The 17,097-nt window shown below is 64.7% G+C and overlaps 2 protein-coding genes across 2 annotated transcripts; both read right to left on the minus strand.

Annotated features, from left to right (window-relative positions):
* Window positions 1-2,271: 2,271 nt before the first annotated feature.
* Window positions 2,272-10,652, minus strand: ANPEP (alanyl aminopeptidase, membrane). Its single transcript, XM_066558773.1, has 21 exons — window positions 10,538-10,652; window positions 7,326-7,953; window positions 6,929-7,074; window positions 6,715-6,851; window positions 6,505-6,631; window positions 6,245-6,399; window positions 6,059-6,172; window positions 5,824-5,967; window positions 5,684-5,749; window positions 5,476-5,541; window positions 5,125-5,297; window positions 4,968-5,044; window positions 4,675-4,808; window positions 4,531-4,586; window positions 4,266-4,413; window positions 4,059-4,156; window positions 3,807-3,914; window positions 3,551-3,718; window positions 3,303-3,443; window positions 3,112-3,193; window positions 2,272-2,601 (listed from the first exon to the last, which is right to left on the minus strand). The coding sequence occupies exons 2-21, from the start codon at window positions 7,916-7,918 to the stop codon at window positions 2,443-2,445; spliced, it is 2,892 nt and encodes a 963-aa protein (XP_066414870.1). The 5' UTR covers window positions 7,919-7,953; window positions 10,538-10,652; the 3' UTR covers window positions 2,272-2,442.
* A 328-nt stretch (window positions 10,653-10,980) lies between these two features.
* AP3S2 (adaptor related protein complex 3 subunit sigma 2) lies at window positions 10,981-17,038 on the minus strand. Its single transcript, XM_066558670.1, has 6 exons — window positions 16,704-17,038; window positions 16,334-16,425; window positions 16,130-16,241; window positions 15,057-15,128; window positions 12,002-12,109; window positions 10,981-11,696 (listed from the first exon to the last, which is right to left on the minus strand). Exons 1-6 carry the CDS (start codon window positions 16,770-16,772, stop codon window positions 11,568-11,570), a joined length of 582 nt encoding a protein of 193 aa, XP_066414767.1. The 5' UTR covers window positions 16,773-17,038; the 3' UTR covers window positions 10,981-11,567.
* Window positions 17,039-17,097: the final 59 nt, after the last annotated feature.

Here is a 17,097-nt window from a genome sequence, read left to right on the forward strand (position 1 = left end):
CTGCAGCCCCCCACCCCATCCCTTCAACCCCTCTCAGTGGAGCAGGGTGCAGGGCCATGAGGCAGCACGGCCAGGGCACCACGACAGAGCTCAGTCAGTGCCCAGCTCAGGCTGTGCCCCGGGAGCCCCCAGCCCTGCTGGCACCCTCCCAGGACAGCTCCCTGCCCGCTGGGGAGCCGCCATCCCGGATCAGACCCTGTGCGGTGTCTGGGGGTCATGCTTGTCCCTCTGTCCCTCTGGGACGGGCACCGCTCGCAGGGACAGCGCCCAGGGCTGTGTCTGGTGCAGGGTCAGTGCTGCCAAGCATCCGGGAGCTGGCAGAGGGCCGGGGACTCTGCCGGGTGCCAGGGCCGACGGCTCGGGCTCCCGGCATTGGAAGGTCAAGTCCCGGGCTGCGCTGCTGTGCGGGGAGGTGCGGTGCAGGGCGATCCGCTGCGGTGCTGCGGGGCTGGCGGCACGTTAGCATCTCTCACGGCCGTGTGAATGGGTCCCCACACACTTCCCAGCGCCGGCAGGGCCAATTAAGGACCGAAGGAGTCAGATCTGACACCTCTGCAAATGGGCCCGGCATTCCCAGGCTCCTGCCGCCCGCCCGGAGCGGGGCGAGGCTGGGGGAGCTCGGTACCTCCAGGTGGGCACAGAGGCATCACCCCGCACCCCCGGCCCAAATAAAGCCGGGGTTACCCCCAGGCACGGCCCGCAGGACAGTGCCCAGCCAGGGCCAGACACACCCCGCACCCCCAGCTCCTTCGGCAGAGTGCCCCTGCGTCCCTCGGGGCAGGAGGGGGGCCCGGGGGTCTCACGGACAGCCTGAGGCTCTACCTGGTCTCACCAGGATCGAGACCCTGCGCCTCACCCCCCGCTACATCACCCACCTCTCTGCCCTGCTGGGAGACACTGTCCCCTGTGTCCCCGGGCCTGCGGTGCTGCCAGGACACGGACACCCGGTGCTGTGGGCTGGGAGTCTCCTGCCATGGCGGGGATCCCCCCGGAGCTGCACGGGGCTCCCGGCGTGGGCACGGCTGCCTGGGGGTCACCACTCTGCAGCCCTGCTGCGGGCACTGCCCCAGAGGTGCTGGGGGGTCTGGAGCTGGATGTGGGGTCACCCCCACACCCCTGCTGCAGGGACCCTCCCAGAGCTTCAGAGGATTCCCAGCTGCACTGCCCTGGAGCCTCCCCACAGATGTGCCACAGCCACGACTAATAGGGCACATTCCTGCTGCTCTTGGAGCCTCCCAGGGCAAGACTGATGGACACGGGGCACCACAGGATGCCCGCACCTGGGTCCCAGCTGCCCTCACACCACCAGGTACCCAAAGACCCTCCCCGGCCCAGCCCCTGCTCCTGCAGTCCCTGGGCTGGGGTGGAGAATGGTCCTCGTGGGGTGGGCGGCAGGGGTGCAAGGTGGGCTGTCCCACAGCCACTCACCTCACGCAGCTCTTCCCACACAGCTCAGCATCCCTGGGCCCCAGCCAGGCTCATTTTCCCAGCTCCTGTCCTGCCCCGCTGCACCCCAGCAGCTGTGGGGCTGGAGCTGCCTGCAGCCCTGGACACAGAGCCCACACAGGCACGGTGGCATGGCAGTGGGGCAGTGGGGCAGTGGCAGGGCCACGGGTCAGTGGCACGGCCATGCTGCAGAGCTGCACGGGATGGGACAGACCCCAGGATCCTCACCAAAGCCGCCCTGCAGAGCTGCTCCCCTCTTCCTTACTGTGGGACCTGCTGGCTGCACCCCAGCATGGGCAGGGCTGGGAGCACCCCTCAGCCTGCACCCCACACACAGCCAGGTGCTGCCCACTGCCAGCCCAACCCACTGCCCACATGTGTCCCAGGGCTGAGGTGGCAGAGGGACTCACCACCTAGGCTGTCCCCAGCCCCACTGACCCCCAGCTCCCACCTGCCTGGGCGTCTCATGCCTTCCCTGGGCCCAAAGGCAGCTCTGTCCCTGCAGGGTGGCCATGAGGGACAGTCCCTCCTACCTGTCACAGCCTGGCCCTGCCCCGAGCCTGCAGCACCTGCCCGGAGCAGCGCAGGCAGAGGGTCCTGGTGCCAGTCCCCCTGAGCAGGGCCCAGCAGGAGAGCTCACACGCAGCTGTCAGACAGAGGGGCTGGGGGCTGGCGTCAGTGAAGCCCCCAGAGCCACTTAGCACCAGGCTCCTAACAGCCCGAGGGCTCACAGCCTCGGGCCCTGCCCCGGCCTGCAGGGCCCCTGGCGCTTCCTACCCGGTGTGTGTCAGTCCCCACAGCACGGCCCCAGCCCGCAGGGTGCCCTGGAAACTGGGCAAGATTTTATTTACAGCCCAGAGCGCACCAGCCTGGCCTCCCCCTGCCAAGACCCCGAGTTCCCCGTGCCCATCATGCAGGCGTCAGCCCGTCCCCGGCAGTGCGGGGGCTGGGGTGGCCGAGGGTCCGTCCTGGAGGCCAGGGAATCACAGGCGCCTGTTATTTGCTCCTGGTCTCGCTCTCAAACCAGCTCTGCACCGCGGCCTTGTTCTCCTCCACCCACTTGATGTTAGCACGGGTCTGCTCCAGCGCCTGCTCCAGCGCCCGCGTCCCCGACCCAAACCCGATGTCCTGGTTGTCCTTCTTGAACTGCTCCAGCTGCCAGGCAGAGACGGGGCTGGAGCAGGCAGGGCAGATCCCAGCAGCTCCCAGCACCACTGCACACCCCCCAGGAACACCCCTGGGAGCACTCCAGCACCACCCCAGCACCTCTCAGCTGCTCCCTGGCAGGACACCTACAGCCCCCAGGAGCACCCCAATAGCCTCTGTGAGCCCTCAGCAGCCCCCAACACCACCCAACATCATCCTGACAGCCCCAATAGCACCCTGAGAGCCCCCAGCACCATCTCAGCAGCCTCCAGGAGCACCCCAACAGCCTCCAGCAGCCCATGCAGCACCCCAACAGCCCCCAGGAGCACTCTGACAGCCCTTGGGCATCCCTGCCACCACCCCAGCAGGCACCCAGCAGCCTCTGACAGGGACAGAAGCCTCTTGGACCCCTGGGCTCACAAGGGGCAGGAAATCCCCTCTCAAGGGCTGCTGGCAAAGGGCAGCTCTGCCAAGGCTTGGGTCCCTGGTCCCCCGGCTCCTGCTGGGGTCCAGCCTCACCTGTTGCAGCTCAAACTCTGAGGAGAAGCGCTGGGTCACAGATAAAATCAGGCGGGAGAAGGAGAAGGAGCCGCCCCCGTACCTGGGAGAGCAGAAGTGTGCTGAGCCAGGGGGAGGGGACAGGGGAAAGGACAGTGCCACCCCCAAGGGGTGCAGGCTGACAGGGGTGCCCCAGCCCCCGCGGTGCTCACTGGGTGAAGAGCGTCCTCCAGTTGGCACGGATGAAGTCCCAGGCCAGGGACTGCCCCACGACGTTGCTGGCAATGCTGTTGATGGTGGAGGTGGCATCCTGCTTCCGGATCTTTGTAGGGTCGAGGGTGTACTGCAGGTACCTGGAGGGGCATGATGAGGGGATGAGGGGCTGGCAGGGGCAGCGGACACGCCGTGGGTGATGGGCTGGTGGGGACACAGCGCAGTGCCTGCCAGACCCCACACACACCGGCTGAGGATCCAGGGGTCGGGGCTGCAGGAGAGGGCTGTGCGGAGCTTGTCAGCCTCAGACACCACACGGGCCTCCTGGAACTTCTCCCAGAGGAACTGCCAGGCATTGTCCCCGCCCGTGGCCACCATGCTGCAGTAGATGGCTGAGCGCAGGTTCGGGGGGACCCTGTTGGAGTGAGAGCCGTCGGTGCCAGGAGCCCCTCGCCGTGCCCATCCCCACCACACACACAGCACCGGGGCTTCCCAGGACTCACGGGTTGGTGGAGCTGTTCTGCCACTGGCGCAAGTAGTTGGCAGCCAAATCCTGGCATTCGGTGACACCATAGGAGCAGGCGGTGCTGATGGCATTGGCCTCATTGTACCTGGGGGAGAGAGGCCGTGAGGGCTGGGGTCCAGCACAGGGCACCCACCGGCCAGTGCTGGCTGGAGGGAGGACTGTGCCCCCTACCCAGCGCAGTCAGGGACACCCCAGGGACCCAGCCCAGCCCCAGGGCCGCGGTACTCACTGGACCATCAGTAAGTCATCACTGAGGGTATTGCTCCAGTTATTGGTGATGTTCTTGTAGTGCTCGAAGAGAGGGGTCACCTGCTTTTTCATGTATTCCTGAGGGCAAGAGGGAGTCAGTGCCCAGTGACACTGGCAGCAGCCCCCACACCAGCGTGGGGGCAATCCTGGCCCCTCACGCCCAGCACGGGCGGCTGGCACCACTCACCGACATGGCCCCAAAGACCTCGCTGCGGTCAAACATCAGCTTGAAGTACTTGAGGTTGGTGAGTGCTGCCTGCCAGGGCATGTATTCCGTCTCCCGGCTCAGGAACCGTGTCGTGTTCAGAGCCAAGGTCACCTGCACGTACTTGGCCCTGTCAGGGGTGAGGGCAGCGTCACCTCCCCAGCCCCACTGGCACTGTCCACCCCAGGGCACCCACCCCATCCAGCCCCTCACCCCAGTGGCACCCAGACCACCAGGCAGGGCTCACCTGGCCAGGTTAAAGGCATCATCAATGATCTGGGCACGGTTAATCACAGGGAAGATCTGAGAGAGCAAAGTCAGTGTCTCAGGGCAGCCTGAGCAGGGTGGTGTGAATGGGGTCCCACCCCACAGCCCTGAGTGCCCCGTGTACCAGGTGGTCAGTGTCAAGCTGCTCGACGAGCTGATTCCAGTTCTCCTGGTTGTAATTGACACGGAAGTACCCAGTGACATTGAGGTTCAGCAGGAGCCAGTTGGAGCTGTTGAGCCTGAAGTCGTTGTTGGTGTCTGGGAAGGGGACAGGAGGCTCTGCCAGAGCTGCACCTCCACCCACCAGGGAGGGCCAGGCTCAGCCCCCACCACCACTGCCTCCCTGGGACCCCCGCCCAGTGCCACGGCAGTGGAGGTGGAAGCAGGACCCCCACTCATGGCCAGGACATGCCATACCTCTGACTTGGGTCAGCCAGGTGCTGTTCCTGTGGCCACTGCCTGTCATCCAGGTGATGGGGACGATCCAGGTGTAGCTGCGCCGTGGACAGACAGGTGGTGGGACTGGCCCTCATCCCCTGACCCCTCAGTTCCCAGCCAGCCCTGCCACACTCACTTGAAGACAGAGGGTCTGTCCACAGAAGATGTGGGGTCCAGCAGGAAATGGGCCTGGCTGACGGTGCCGCTGCTGGTGTCGACAGTGACCACAGGGAAGCCCATCTGCAGCGTCCAGCGGTCCATGATGTTGCTGATATTGTCAGGCAGCTGGACCTTGTTCTTGTCCACTGCCTGCGGGGATGGCAGCACCGCTGGTCACCAGGGCCAGGGGCACAGCCAGCGTGGGGCATGGCCAGCGTGGGGCACGGCCAGCGCTGCAACCCTCGCCCAGCATGTGGGACCCCGTCACACCTGGCAGCCCCCCGGAGCCAGGGCTGGGGATGCTGCAGGAGCACCAGCCCCCTCCTACCTGCTGCAGATGGACCCAGAGGTCAGAGTAGATGGTGTTGCTGTAGGAGAAGGTGTGGAGGTAGGACTGTGGGAGAGCACCAGGAGAGACAGGTGAGCAAGGGCAAGTCTGGGGTGTGGGAGCCCCCTAGAGCAGCCAGGAAGGTCTCTACCACGGGATGCCCACCCTGCACTGGGCTCACTGCCCCCCAGTACCAGCAGCACCTCACCTGCAACCCCTCCTTGAAGATGTCCTCGCCGAGGAAGCTCGAGAGCATCCGCAGCACCGATGCCCCCTGCAGGGACAGCAGGTCAGAGAAGCCAGGGACACACCAGAGTGCATCCCCACCCCAGGGACCCCCATGCACACCTTGCTGTAGGCGATGCTGTCGAAGACTTCACTGATCTGGGCTGGGGTGTTGATCTCCTCCTCGCGGAAGGAGAGCGGGTGGGAGCTGGCCAGGGCGTCGGTGGCCATCACGTCATGCAGCTCGTTCAGCACCATCAGGTCTTTCTGCAGGGGGAGCACCAGCACCCGCCTCAGGGGCAGCCCTGGGCTGCCTGCTCCCCTGCCTGCCCCCACGCCCAGCGTCCCTGGCACTCACAATGTTCCAGGTGGGCTCAGCAGAGTCAGCACCCAGGTACTCCACGTACGAGGCGAAGCCCTCGTTCAGCCACAGGTCGTTCCACCACCGCAGCGTCACCAAATTCCCAAACCACTGCAGAGGGCACAGCACTGCCTCAGCTGCCAGCCGTCAGTCAGGGCGGGGGGCGAGGGGTGCCGCAGGTACCTGGTGTGCCAGCTCGTGGGCGATGACGGTCACCACCCGCTCCTTGTTGCCGATGGAGGAGTATGCAGCATCGAAGAGCAGCGAGTTCTCCCGGTAGGTCACCAGCCCCCAGTTCTCCATGGCGCCCGCATTGAAATCGGGGAGGCCAACCTGGTCTGGGGGTGGAGGTCCCGTCAGTGCCCTGCTGATAGCACGCTGGACCATCTTCCCCCGGCAGTGGGCACCTCAACCCAGTGCCCCGGGCACCCCGCAGCACGCACCAGACTTGGGGAGCGGGTAGGCCGTGTTGTAATGTGCCTCAAAGAAGTTGAGGATGGGGCCAGTGACATTGAGTGCGTAGGCACCCTGGCCCTCGTCGATGGCTTCAGGGCGGCCCCAAATGCGAATCTGGAGAGGAGGGATGCAAGACTCATCAGTGGCCCAGGCTCAGCCACCCAGGTGCGCAGGGGGTGCACCCCACCCCATCCTACCAGTGTCTTCCCCGAGTTTCTCTCCCTGTGGGTGAACTGGCTGACAATGAAGGCCAGAAGGTACGTGGACATCCGGGGAGTGGTGTCAAACTCGGTGACGTACCAAATTTCTCCATCAATCTCCTGCTGCCTGGTGTCTGTAGAGATCAGAGAATCACCCCACAGCCCTGCCAGGCCCCCAACCCCCCCAGTGGGGTCCCCCCGCCCCACTCACTTTTGGCAGGCATGTTGGAAATGGCCCCATAGCCGTAGGGGTGGATCAGTGTCACTGTGAAGCTGGCTTTCATGGCCGGCTCGTCGAAGCAAGGGAAAGCCTTGCGCGCGTCAGCCGCCTGCATCTGCGTGGTGGCCACCACCTGCCTGTGAGCCAGCCCCATCAGTCCTGGGGGTCCCTGTGGAGGCCGCACCCCCCAGTCCCCCTTCTCCCATCCCCACTGGGGCAGCATGAGGATGCAAGGGCGGCACAGAGGCTCCACACACTCATCCCATGGCCCTGGTGGAGAGGAGCCCCAAAGCCAGCCCATGCCCTCCACTGCCCTGTGCCAGCCCCTTCCCACCACCACACTGGGCCAGCCCTGTGGCTTCCACCCCGTCCCCTGCCCTCCACCTACTTGTTGCCTGAGTTGTCCGTGTATTCGCTGCGATAGAAGCCAGCCAGGTCATCGGCCAGCTCCCCAGTGAAGCTGCTGGACAGCCGGTACCGCTGGCCCTGCTTCAGGGGAGTGTCCAGCTGCACCACCAGGTACTGGGTGGGAGTCTCCAGCCAGGTGCGGGAGATGGCAGGGGCACTGTCACCATCCTCTGCCTGCAGGGTGGCATGGAAGGAGCCCTGCATGGTGTAGTTCAGCTTCTTGCTGTGGATGAGGATGAGGTTGGTGGCTTCCTCACACAGGAAGACCACACTGCTGTTGCCCTTGAAGATGTACATGTTGTTGGCATCAGGCTTCAGGAAGGGCTGCAGGGACACGTTGTAGAACTCTGGCTTCAGCGTGGCTGGCAACCTCCACCGGTTCCAGGGGTTGTTGGGGGCAGGGGTGGTGGTGCTGGTCCCGGGGCTGGCTGTGGTGGTGGTGCCATCTGATATCCCCTTGTTCTTCTCCTGGGCGTACACCACCGAGAGTGCAATGATGGTGGCCACAGCCCCCAGGCCCAGCACGATGGCCACGATTCCCACGGTCTTGCTGATGAAGAAGCCACCTGCCATGGCGGGCAGCAGGAGTGGCACTGGCAGAGACAGCGCTGGTGCAAGCACGGCTTTTAGCCTCTCGCTTGCACGAGGTTTATTAGTCCAAGTTAATGGGTGAATGATTAAATGGCCATGGGGTTCAGGGTGGTGACAGACCCTGGGATGAGCTTTCCACCCGCCCGCTCCCCAGCCTGGCAGGAGCACCACGGCCTGGCGCCGCTGCTGCAGGGGCAGAGCTGGCAATGGGGGCTGGCACCATCGGGGAGCGTGCAGGGGCTGTGGGCCTGGACCCCTGGAGTCCTTCCCCAGCGCTGGCCTGGCCCTGCAGAAGGAGGGACAGAGCAGGTGGTCACAGCCAGCAGCCACATCCCCACCGTGCTGCAGGGTCCAGCGTGTGCCCCCATCAGCCAAGCCCAGATGCAAACTCAGTGTCACCCCATTCACCCTCGAGTGACAGGGTCTGAGCTGCTGCCAGAGGGTCCCCGCACAGCTCACAGCCTGCCCCACCCAGGGAAAGCAGGTGCAGCACGGGGCCTGGCAGCGGCGGGGAAATGTGGGGGGGACACTTGGGTGGAGCTCCCTCTGCCCACAGCCCTCTCAAAGTCCAGAGTCGTGCACCTGGAGGCAGCGGAGTCAAACTCCGTCCTTGTGAGCCCAGCCCCAGTGGGCACAGGTGAGGTCCCCACCCAGGGTGGGGGTGACACCTGTCACACACTGGAAAAAAATAAGAAGTCCTGTTCTCAGGATCTAATTGATCTCTCCATAGGGAGATATGGGCAGGTGTTGCCAGGAGCCACCGCTGGGGCAAAGGGCAAACCAGGATGAGTGAGTGGTGTTCTCAGGGCAAGGGAGTCCTTGCCCTGTCCCTGACAGCACCCAGCTGCACCTGCCAGGGCCACCGTGCCTGGCACAAATCACTCTGGATGCTGCCGGTGTTCCTGGCCCTCCCTGTTAGGCACAGCCATGCCCCAAGAACATAGGTCACTGCTGGCTCTCTCAGTGCCATCCCCATCCTGGCTCTGGCCAAAGACGTTGGGGACAGTCCCCCCCCACAGGCCCAAGGGGCACAGGTGGCTGGGAGGGTGCCAGGCACTCTGCACACCCCCGTCCCAGGCCTGCTGGCCCTCCCCACAGCCCCTCGGGCACAGCACGCAGGCATCGCCCCGGGCTGGCCTGGGGAGGGGCTGGATGGAGTCACCGGGGAGCAGCAGACACAGCACCCACACTCCGACTCCCCCAGCCTGCAGGACTCTGTCCCCACGCCCAGTGCACTCCTCTCTGGAGCCCAGCCAGCAGCACACACATCTCTGTCCCACAAGCGGCACAGATGTTGGGCGTCACCCCCGTGGGCACAGGGTTCCTGGGGCGGTGGCCTCACACACCCCACAGGCTGACACCCCCAGAGCCCCCCACACCGCCATGCACCCCCCAGACCCCCCAAGCCCCGCACTGCATACGGGCCCCATAACCCCCATGTACGTGAACCCAGTGCCAGCCGCACAGCCCACAGCCCCCGCAGCCCCGTGCCCCGCTCGGTGCAGCCCAAGGCACCCCGCGGAGCCCCGCTTGGGCTGTGCACCCCCGAGCCTCCGCAGCAGCACAGTGCCCGCTCACCTTCCTGCGCTCCGCCGGGGCCAGCGGGTCCCGCCCGCCCGGCTGCAGCTTCCTGCGCCCCGCGGGTCGCCCTGCCCGTGCTGCTGCCCGTCCGTGCTCTGCCCGCCCCGGCTGCCCGCCCCGGCCCCGCGCTCTGGCTGCGAAGGGAGGACAGCTTCCTCCGAAGCGCCAGGGCAGGAACCCGCAGCTCTCGCCCCCTTAACCTCGTGTCTGCCGGCCGGCGGGGCGGGGGCACGGCCCGGGGCAGCGTGGGGGGACAGCAGGCCCGGGAGGCAGTTCTGAGGGGAAAGGCGGCCGGGGACCGGGCCTGGCTCTGGGAACGCGCTCCGGCGGGCAGGGCTGGGGCTGAGCCCGGCCGAGCCCGGCACCCGCGGGTGCCACAGCCCAGCACAGCCGGGGCAGGCGGTGGGCTGGGGCCGGGAGCCATGCCCGGAGCCATGCCCGGAGCCATGCCCGGAGCCATGCCCGGCGTCCAGCACCATGCGGAAGCTCGGAGCGACCAGCCGCTGCCCCCCACAGCCCCTGGCAGGCCGCATGCCCCGCTCGCTCCTGCTGTGGGCCCGCCTGCTGACCCAGCCAGCGCAGCCCCTCCGGGCACAGCGGGCCACGGCCAGCGCCGGGGGCTCCGCTCCGCACCCGCTGCAGCTCCGGGGCTGGGGTTCCCCGGGCTGGGGGCTCGGCCCGGCCCAGACCAGCCTCAGCCAGGGCTGGGGAGCAGAGAGCGGCCGGGCCGGCAGAGGGGCTGCCCGCAGAGGGGGGCCCAGCGCGGTGCCGGGCCTCAGCCGAGCTGCAGGCCGGGCAGCGGGGCCGAGCTGCCACAGAGCCGCCCCGGGCGCTGCACAGGGAGCACGTGTGGCCGGACACAGCCCGCAGCGACGGGGGTGATGTGGCACTGCCCACGGCAGCCCAGCCCCGCACCACTCCCCGGCCATGAGGTGAGCCGGAGCGTTCCCCTCCGACTGTCCCAGTCCTGCCAGACTCCGCGCCCCAGCCTCAGGACATGGCCCCGGCACGATGGCTCACCTGCACCCTTCGCCGGCACCTACGAGAGGACGAGGAGGAGGAGGGATAGGAGGAAGCGGAGGAAGAGGAGAGCCAGCGGAGAAGAGGACACAGCAGGTTGCCCAGCTCCTTGACCTCTAGGAGTGCTTATGTGGCTAGTGGCCAGCTGGGGAAGGGTTAAGCCGCAGGGAGGGGAAATTCCTTCCCGGCAGAGTCATGGTTTCCCTGCCAGGGGAAGTGGAGGCAGAACCCGGAGCACAGCTGGGGAGCAGAGGAAGGGCCCCCGGCCAGCCCCAGGGGCTGGTGGCCAGATGGAGCCTCGGCAGAGCCAGGGGCGTGGGGTACGTGGCTGACAGAGCCCATCGGGGTCACTGTGACCCCCAGGACAAACCCTGCTCCTCCCCGGCCTCAGAGCACCCCAGCCTCACCCTCACAGGTCCCACACACCCACAGCAGACACAGACACGGCTTCAGGGGCAGTTTATTGGGACACAGGGACACACTCCAGCAGCCCCAGCCTGGCCTGACCCTGCAAGCCCCCCAGTCACTCAGCTCCCGCCCCTCTTGCTGCCACATCCCCGCTCCAGCATGTCCCCCTCAACTGTCCCCAGGGCACACAGCAGCTCCCATGAGTGACCCCCACCCAGCTGGGGCCCATCACAGAGAGCAGGACCAGGGCAGGGGACAGCCATGGCTGGGAGGGTGGAGGGGACAACCTGCAGCTCCTGACAGAGCCGTCACTACAGGCACACTTTCACCTCTGGGAATCCCAAGAATCCCAGGAGAGGCAGGAGCCAACTCTTCCCCACAGCGAGGAGAAGCTGCATGTCCGCAGGGAGGAAGGGGAAGGAAGAGCAGCCTCCTTGTTGGGGGACCAGGGAGCAGAACTGAGCCCAGGTCCAGAAGGAGGGACCCCCACCCCTGTCTCTGAGCCCTGTCACTGCTCCCTGCCCTCGGCCACCATCGGGCCCTGTGTGCCACACGGGCAGAGCTCCGGAAGGAGCCGGGGACCCCAGCTCTGCTCAGCAGGCAGCCCCCCAGCACGGGCTGCTCACATGAACTGTGACAGGTTGGGCACTTTGATGTTGATGTCCCCGATGTTGATGTTGCGGGGGATCTCGGGCAGGTTGATGTTCTTCACGGCCGACACAGCACGGGAAGGAGCAGCTGAGAGGCCTCCCTGGGGACAGAGGGACCGTGACCACTGGCCGCACCCCACAGCCCCTCCACAGCCTCTTCATGAGAAACCTTCAATGGCCCGGGGTCATTATCCCTGACAAAGGAACCACTTCCACGGGCAGCTCCCCGCACTCTTGACCAGCACCACTGGGCAGGATGTCCCCAGCCCCATCCGAGGGCTCAGGCAGGCAGACACTGGGAATACCCTGGATACCCCCCACGCCCACCCCAGTCCCCATGGGCCATCCCCTCGCAGCCCAGGGTCCGTCAGCTCCCGTGGGGCAGAGCCGCAGTGTCACTGCTCACCTCTGCCTTCTCCAGCTTGCCCTGGGCCTCCACCTGCGCCACGATCTCGTTCATGTTGGTCTCCAGCACCATCCCGCCGATCACCATCTCCTGCAGGATGTGGTGGACCTGCCAGGGAGGGACGCAGGGAACAGAAGGCTGAGGGCCCGCTCCTGTGAGCATGGCAGGGGCCAGCATCTCCCCAAGGGACACAAATCTACCCCTGCCCCTTCTGAGCTGCCTGGAGAGTGAAAGGGTGGCCAAGGGGAGCCCCAGAGCTGCACTTTGCACCTGCACCCCACTGGAGATGACACCCACCCACCGGGCCCCTGCAGCAGCCAGATGGTTCCAGTGGTTCCACTGGCACAGCCTGGACACATGGCTGGTCCCTCCTGGGCCAGGTTACAGCAGGAATGTGTCCTAGACATGACCCAGCAGGGTCCTCACGGGACAGGAGGACACTTCTCCCCAGAAGTTCCTTCTCCTCAGAAAGCCAGGCCAGAGCCTGGCCTCTCCACTGTCTCCGAGGAAGGTCGGGACTGTGACATGGGCACAAAAAAGCACACAACTGCCAAGGGAGTCTGCTCCTTTGCTGGCATCCCTCGAGTTCAAGGATGAACAGCCAGGCAAGGCCAGTGCAATCACACAGCCAGAACAGGGGAAGGAACATTGCTGAGTTGCAATCGCAGAAATTGCAATCAGCCCCGAGGTGGCAGCCAGGCTGTGCTGGTGGCTACAACCCCTTTCAGCTCCTGCTCCTGGCTCAGCTCAGCATTGCCTGCACAGTCAGCAGTTCCCAATGAGCCCCCAGCACAGATAATGGATTTATGGGTCCCAGATACTTCCGTGAAAGAGGCTACACACGAGCACGGTTGGGTTATGAGATGGTTTTATGGTTTCACAGAGCCAGGCTGCACTTGTGAGACCTTGTGACTATCAGGACAGTGCTGGGGAGAATAAAGAACACAAGAGAACGTGCAATCCCAGCAACTGCTGAGGGGCAATCCCAGCTCTGTGAGGTGACCCAGCCCGGGCTCCCCACAGCTCCTGTCCCACTCCCACAGTGCCTGCAGCAGCAACAGGTGTGTGGGATCAGCAGGGCACAGGGTGAGCCCCAGGCAGCTCTGGAACCCCCATCCCACAGCCCAGCCCCAGTGCACGCTGAAGCAGCTGGAGCAAGTGGCTCCCACAGCCTAAAAGGATATGGGAGCATCAGGAAATATTCCTTCAAGATCTGGCTTCAGCCCAAGCTGGCTCTAAACCAGCAGGGCAGAAATCTTGAGCAAGTTTTGTTTTCCAAGCCAAAGCACAGCACTTCCTGAGAAATCTGTGTCCCTTCTGGGACCCTGCAGCTGCTGAGTGCAGCTCACACTCTGCTCCGAGGTGGAAAGCAGGGCTGAGAGCTGAGCACAGCCCACCCTGAGCCCCCTTTGGACAGGGCATGCCTGCAGCTCTGAGGCCGGGGCTCCCAGTGCTGACAGCTACAAGCACTGGTGTCACTGGTGCCTGACCAATGTCCCCCTCCACCAGCCCATGGCAGGAGTAGGACCCCAGGCCCGGCACAGCTCTGGTCCCATGGCCCTGTGCTGCAGGTGGTGCAAGGTGGAACTTTAGGCAAAAAGAAAAAATTACAGAATGCAGCCAAAGCCGCACCTGAACCCCTGCCCAGGGAGACATTCACAGCCCTGGCTGGGGAGAAACTCATGGCCCTGCCTGGGCATCCCAGGGGGGCAACCCGGGCCCAGCAGGACACACAGCACATTCCCAGCACCCCAAACAGTGTCCCTCTGCAACCCAGCTCCAGGAAGCACAGGAACATGAGTACATCTGAGAAGTAAACATGTGCCAAATATAGAAAGAGACCGGAGGACCAACTGATAATGGCCAAGAGTTGAGTCAAAGCTGGGAAGCAGCAGGAGCATGGGATGGGAAGGGCTGGGAGAGCCTGGGTGACCGAGCTGGGGCCTGCACTACCAGAAACCCCCAACTCCCATCTCCTGAGAATGTTCCTGCAGGCAGGAGAGGTCAGAGGAAGGGTGACCCCAGTGCTGCTGGCCAAGGTGTGATGTGCCCTGCCCGAGGGCTGCGGGCTGGCCATGGGGCTCCCGTTTTACATGCAAAGCTCACGTAAAGCTGAGAGTAAGGCTGAGTGAAAAGCTGCTGGGTCCTGCCCCTCCCAGAGTCAGCACCCACAAGCATATCCTGCCCCAGCTGTGGGCAGAGGTTACCTGGGCAGCTGCCAAAACTTCTCCCACAGCTATTCGGCCCTCCCTCCTCCTTTGATAAACACTTAGGGCAAACAGTGAAAGCAAAGCCTGACCTCAGCAGCTGGTAACATAGAGATACCCCAGACCTGCTCACTCCCCCTCCATGCCAGTTCCCCAGTTGGAATCAGCAATGGAAAGGGAGCATTTAACTTTTTTTTTCCCAGTGCTCTTCTTTGTTGATATGTTTTTGTCTCCAGCAAAGCAAGAAAATCTTAATCAACAGCAACACAAGCCCAGCACCCTCAGCCAAGCCTCCCCCTGCCCCAAGCTTATTCCTGGCTACCTATCCCCAGCCATCTTCAGCCTTGTGACCCGGGACATTATCTAAGAGGATGTTTCCTGCCCAGGATCTCCATCCAGCTCAAGAGGAAGCATTACAGGCTGTGGCTCAAACCAAAGTTTACCCAGCACTTTGAATTTCAAACACTCCCATTGTTCCTTCCCTTTCTCTCCCAGCAGCGATAATAAAATGTCAACTCCCACGAGGTGTCACAGCCTGGAGCAGAGGCAGAACGCCCCAGTGCCAGGCCAGAGGCTGCCAGCTGCAGCAGAGCTGGCTGTGCAGCACAGACCCACAGTGGCCACCCGGCCCCAGGGCAGCCCAGAGCTGGGCACGGCTCCTCGGAGCAGCCCAGCCCTCGGGTCTCTCCTGGGCAGGTCACAATGTGAGTGCCTTTCAAAGAACACGGGCTGAAAGCTTCCCATACAGGACCTGTCCCCCCAAAGTGACCCCTGCCATCCCCACACTCTCCTGGCCAGCCCCAGCCCAGGAAATGCAGCTCTGGAGCAGCCCCGGGCCCAGCACCCACCTTGTCCATGTGGAAGATGAGGTCCAGTTCACAGACATTCTCAAAGCACTTGTCCAGCGTCTCTACAAACACCTGGGACAGATGGAGACCAGGCAAGATGGTCACACCAACCCCATGGAACGCTCCAGGCACGGGACAGAGGGACTGGAAAGCTGGAGAAGGACCTAGGCATGCATGTGGCTGAATATGAGCCTAGGTGTGTCCAGGTGAGCAAGAAGCCAATGGCACCTGGCTTGTGTCAGCCCCAGTGTGGGCACAGGCCCAGGGCAGTGCCCGTGCCCTGTGCTGGCACTGCTGGGGCCCCTCCAGTGCTGGGGCAGCTCTGGGCCCCTCCTGCCAAGAGAGACCCGGAGGGGCTGGAGCGTGTCCAGAGCAGGGAACAGAGCTGGGAAGGGGCTGGAGAATTCCCGAGGGAGCTAGGAAAGGGGCTCAGCCTGGAGAAAAGGAGGCTCAGGGGCACATTCTTCCCATGTCCTGGTGTTTAAAGGGTGGCTACAAAGCTGGAAACTCCTGTCATACAAGGAGGCACATGGAAAGACACAGAATGATGGGTACAAGTTCCTCTTGGGGAGACTCCAATAAGGCTCAAGAGAAAAATTTTTTCCAAAGAAACAGCCAGTGAATAATCTCCATTATGAGAAATGGAGATGAGGAAGTGAGGGATTCCCCAACACTGGGTATTTTTCACATGCCAGGGTGCTGGGAATTGTCTAGGCCGTGCTTTGCCAAGAAAGGCTGGACCAGACAATCCCTGAGGTCCCTTCCAACCTGGGATTCCAGAATCCTAGTATTAATGCTTGGACTTGGTGCTCCCAAGGGAGTTTTCCACCCTGAATGATTCTATGTGTCTGCTTTTAAAGACATCCCTTCAGATTGCCTTCCCGGCTGCTCCCAGGTGAAGAAGCCACAGGGCCATGAAGCCCTTGGGGCCGTGGTGGGGAGGGGGGCGTATGTGCCTCCCCACCACGGTCCTGAGGGCTTCTCAGGCCTTTCAGAAGGGCTGACACAGGGCTGGCACGGCCATGAAAGGGCCCTGAGTGGTGCCAGGGCAGCTGGGCGCTGCGGGGACGCACCTGGATGAGGTCCAGGATGCCCAGCTCGCTCTCGGAGGAGTCCACGCAGAACACGAAGTACAGCGTGGCGTAGTGGCGGTAGATCAGCTTGTAGTCCGAGCCGCCGAACAGGCTGTGGGGACACGGGCACGGCTGAGGGGCTCGGGGACAGCCCGGCACTCGGCGGGGTGCGGGACAGCCCGCACGGCCCCTCCCGGCCGCTACCTGCCGCACTCCAGGAAGTTGCAGATGTGGTCATCCCGCTTCAGCACCAGGTGGAAGGTGTCACGGATGATCTGCTGCTGCACCTCTTCTGCCTGCCAGGAGGAGACGGTGGCTGGGCACCCATGGCACCCGCGGCTCCGGGCCACACGCCAGTCCCAGTGCCACCCGTGGCTGACCCGGGGCATCCCGAAGGACGCGGCCAGGGCAGCGGCAGGTACCGCAGCGACCGCCCTGCTCCCGGGACAGCCCCAGCCCGCCGAGCCCCACGGCGCCCCCAGCCCTGCACTGCTCCCGGCCCCGCAGCGGGCTCAGGCACCCCCCGCCGCAGCCCAGCGGCGGCCCTGGCCCGGTGCCCGCCCCGGTGGCGCACCAGGTGCTGGTAGAAGCGGACGAGCCGCGGCTTCCCGTGGTTGTTGAACACGAGGATGGCGTTGATCATCCCGGCGGCGCGTCGGACCGGGAGCAGCACTGGCAGCAGCACCGCGGCCGCACACCCACCGCAGGAAGCCCCTCGGCCGCCCCGGAAGCGCACCGGGCTCCGGTGGGCTGAGCCCGGGGTGACCCTGCGGAGCGCCGGGCCGCGGGAGCGACCAAAGCCGCTCCTGGGCGGGGGCGCCGCGCCTGCCGCCAGGGCGGGCTCCTCGCAGCCCGACGGGGCAGACGGGCAGGCCTAGACCGGGATGCGGCGGCCGCTGCCCGCGCCGGGACCACCGGGACCGCTGCTCCCCGCGCGCGCCGCCAGGGGGCGCGCCAGCCCCGCCGCG

This window comes from Molothrus aeneus, chromosome 13 (genome assembly GCF_037042795.1).
Source record: "Molothrus aeneus isolate 106 chromosome 13, BPBGC_Maene_1.0, whole genome shotgun sequence".
Lineage (NCBI taxonomy): Eukaryota > Metazoa > Chordata > Aves > Passeriformes > Icteridae > Molothrus > Molothrus aeneus.

What these genes read in the sequence shown, in the direction of transcription:
- AP3S2 (XM_066558670.1), bottom strand. Translation starts at nt 16,772, where the DNA reads ATGATCAACGCCATCCTCGTGTTCAACAACCACGGGAAGCCGCGGCTC. An exon ending in GCATCCTGGACCTCATCCAG is followed by an intron (nt 15,129 to 16,129) that starts GTGCGTCCCCGC and finishes CATCTGTCCCAG; the next exon opens with GTGTTTGTAGAGACGCTGGA. An exon ending in TCATCTTCCACATGGACAAG is followed by an intron (nt 12,110 to 15,056) that starts GTGGGTGCTGGG and finishes CCTCCCTGGCAG; the next exon opens with GTCCACCACATCCTGCAGGA.
- ANPEP (XM_066558773.1), bottom strand. Translation starts at nt 7,918, where the DNA reads ATGGCAGGTGGCTTCTTCATCAGCAAGACCGTGGGAATCGTGGCCATC. An exon ending in TCTGGGTCCATCTGCAGCAG is followed by an intron (nt 5,298 to 5,475) that starts GTAGGAGGGGGC and finishes CCATCCCCGCAG; the next exon opens with GCAGTGGACAAGAACAAGGT. An exon ending in TGGAGGACGCTCTTCACCCA is followed by an intron (nt 3,194 to 3,302) that starts GTGAGCACCGCG and finishes CTGCTCTCCCAG; the next exon opens with GTACGGGGGCGGCTCCTTCT.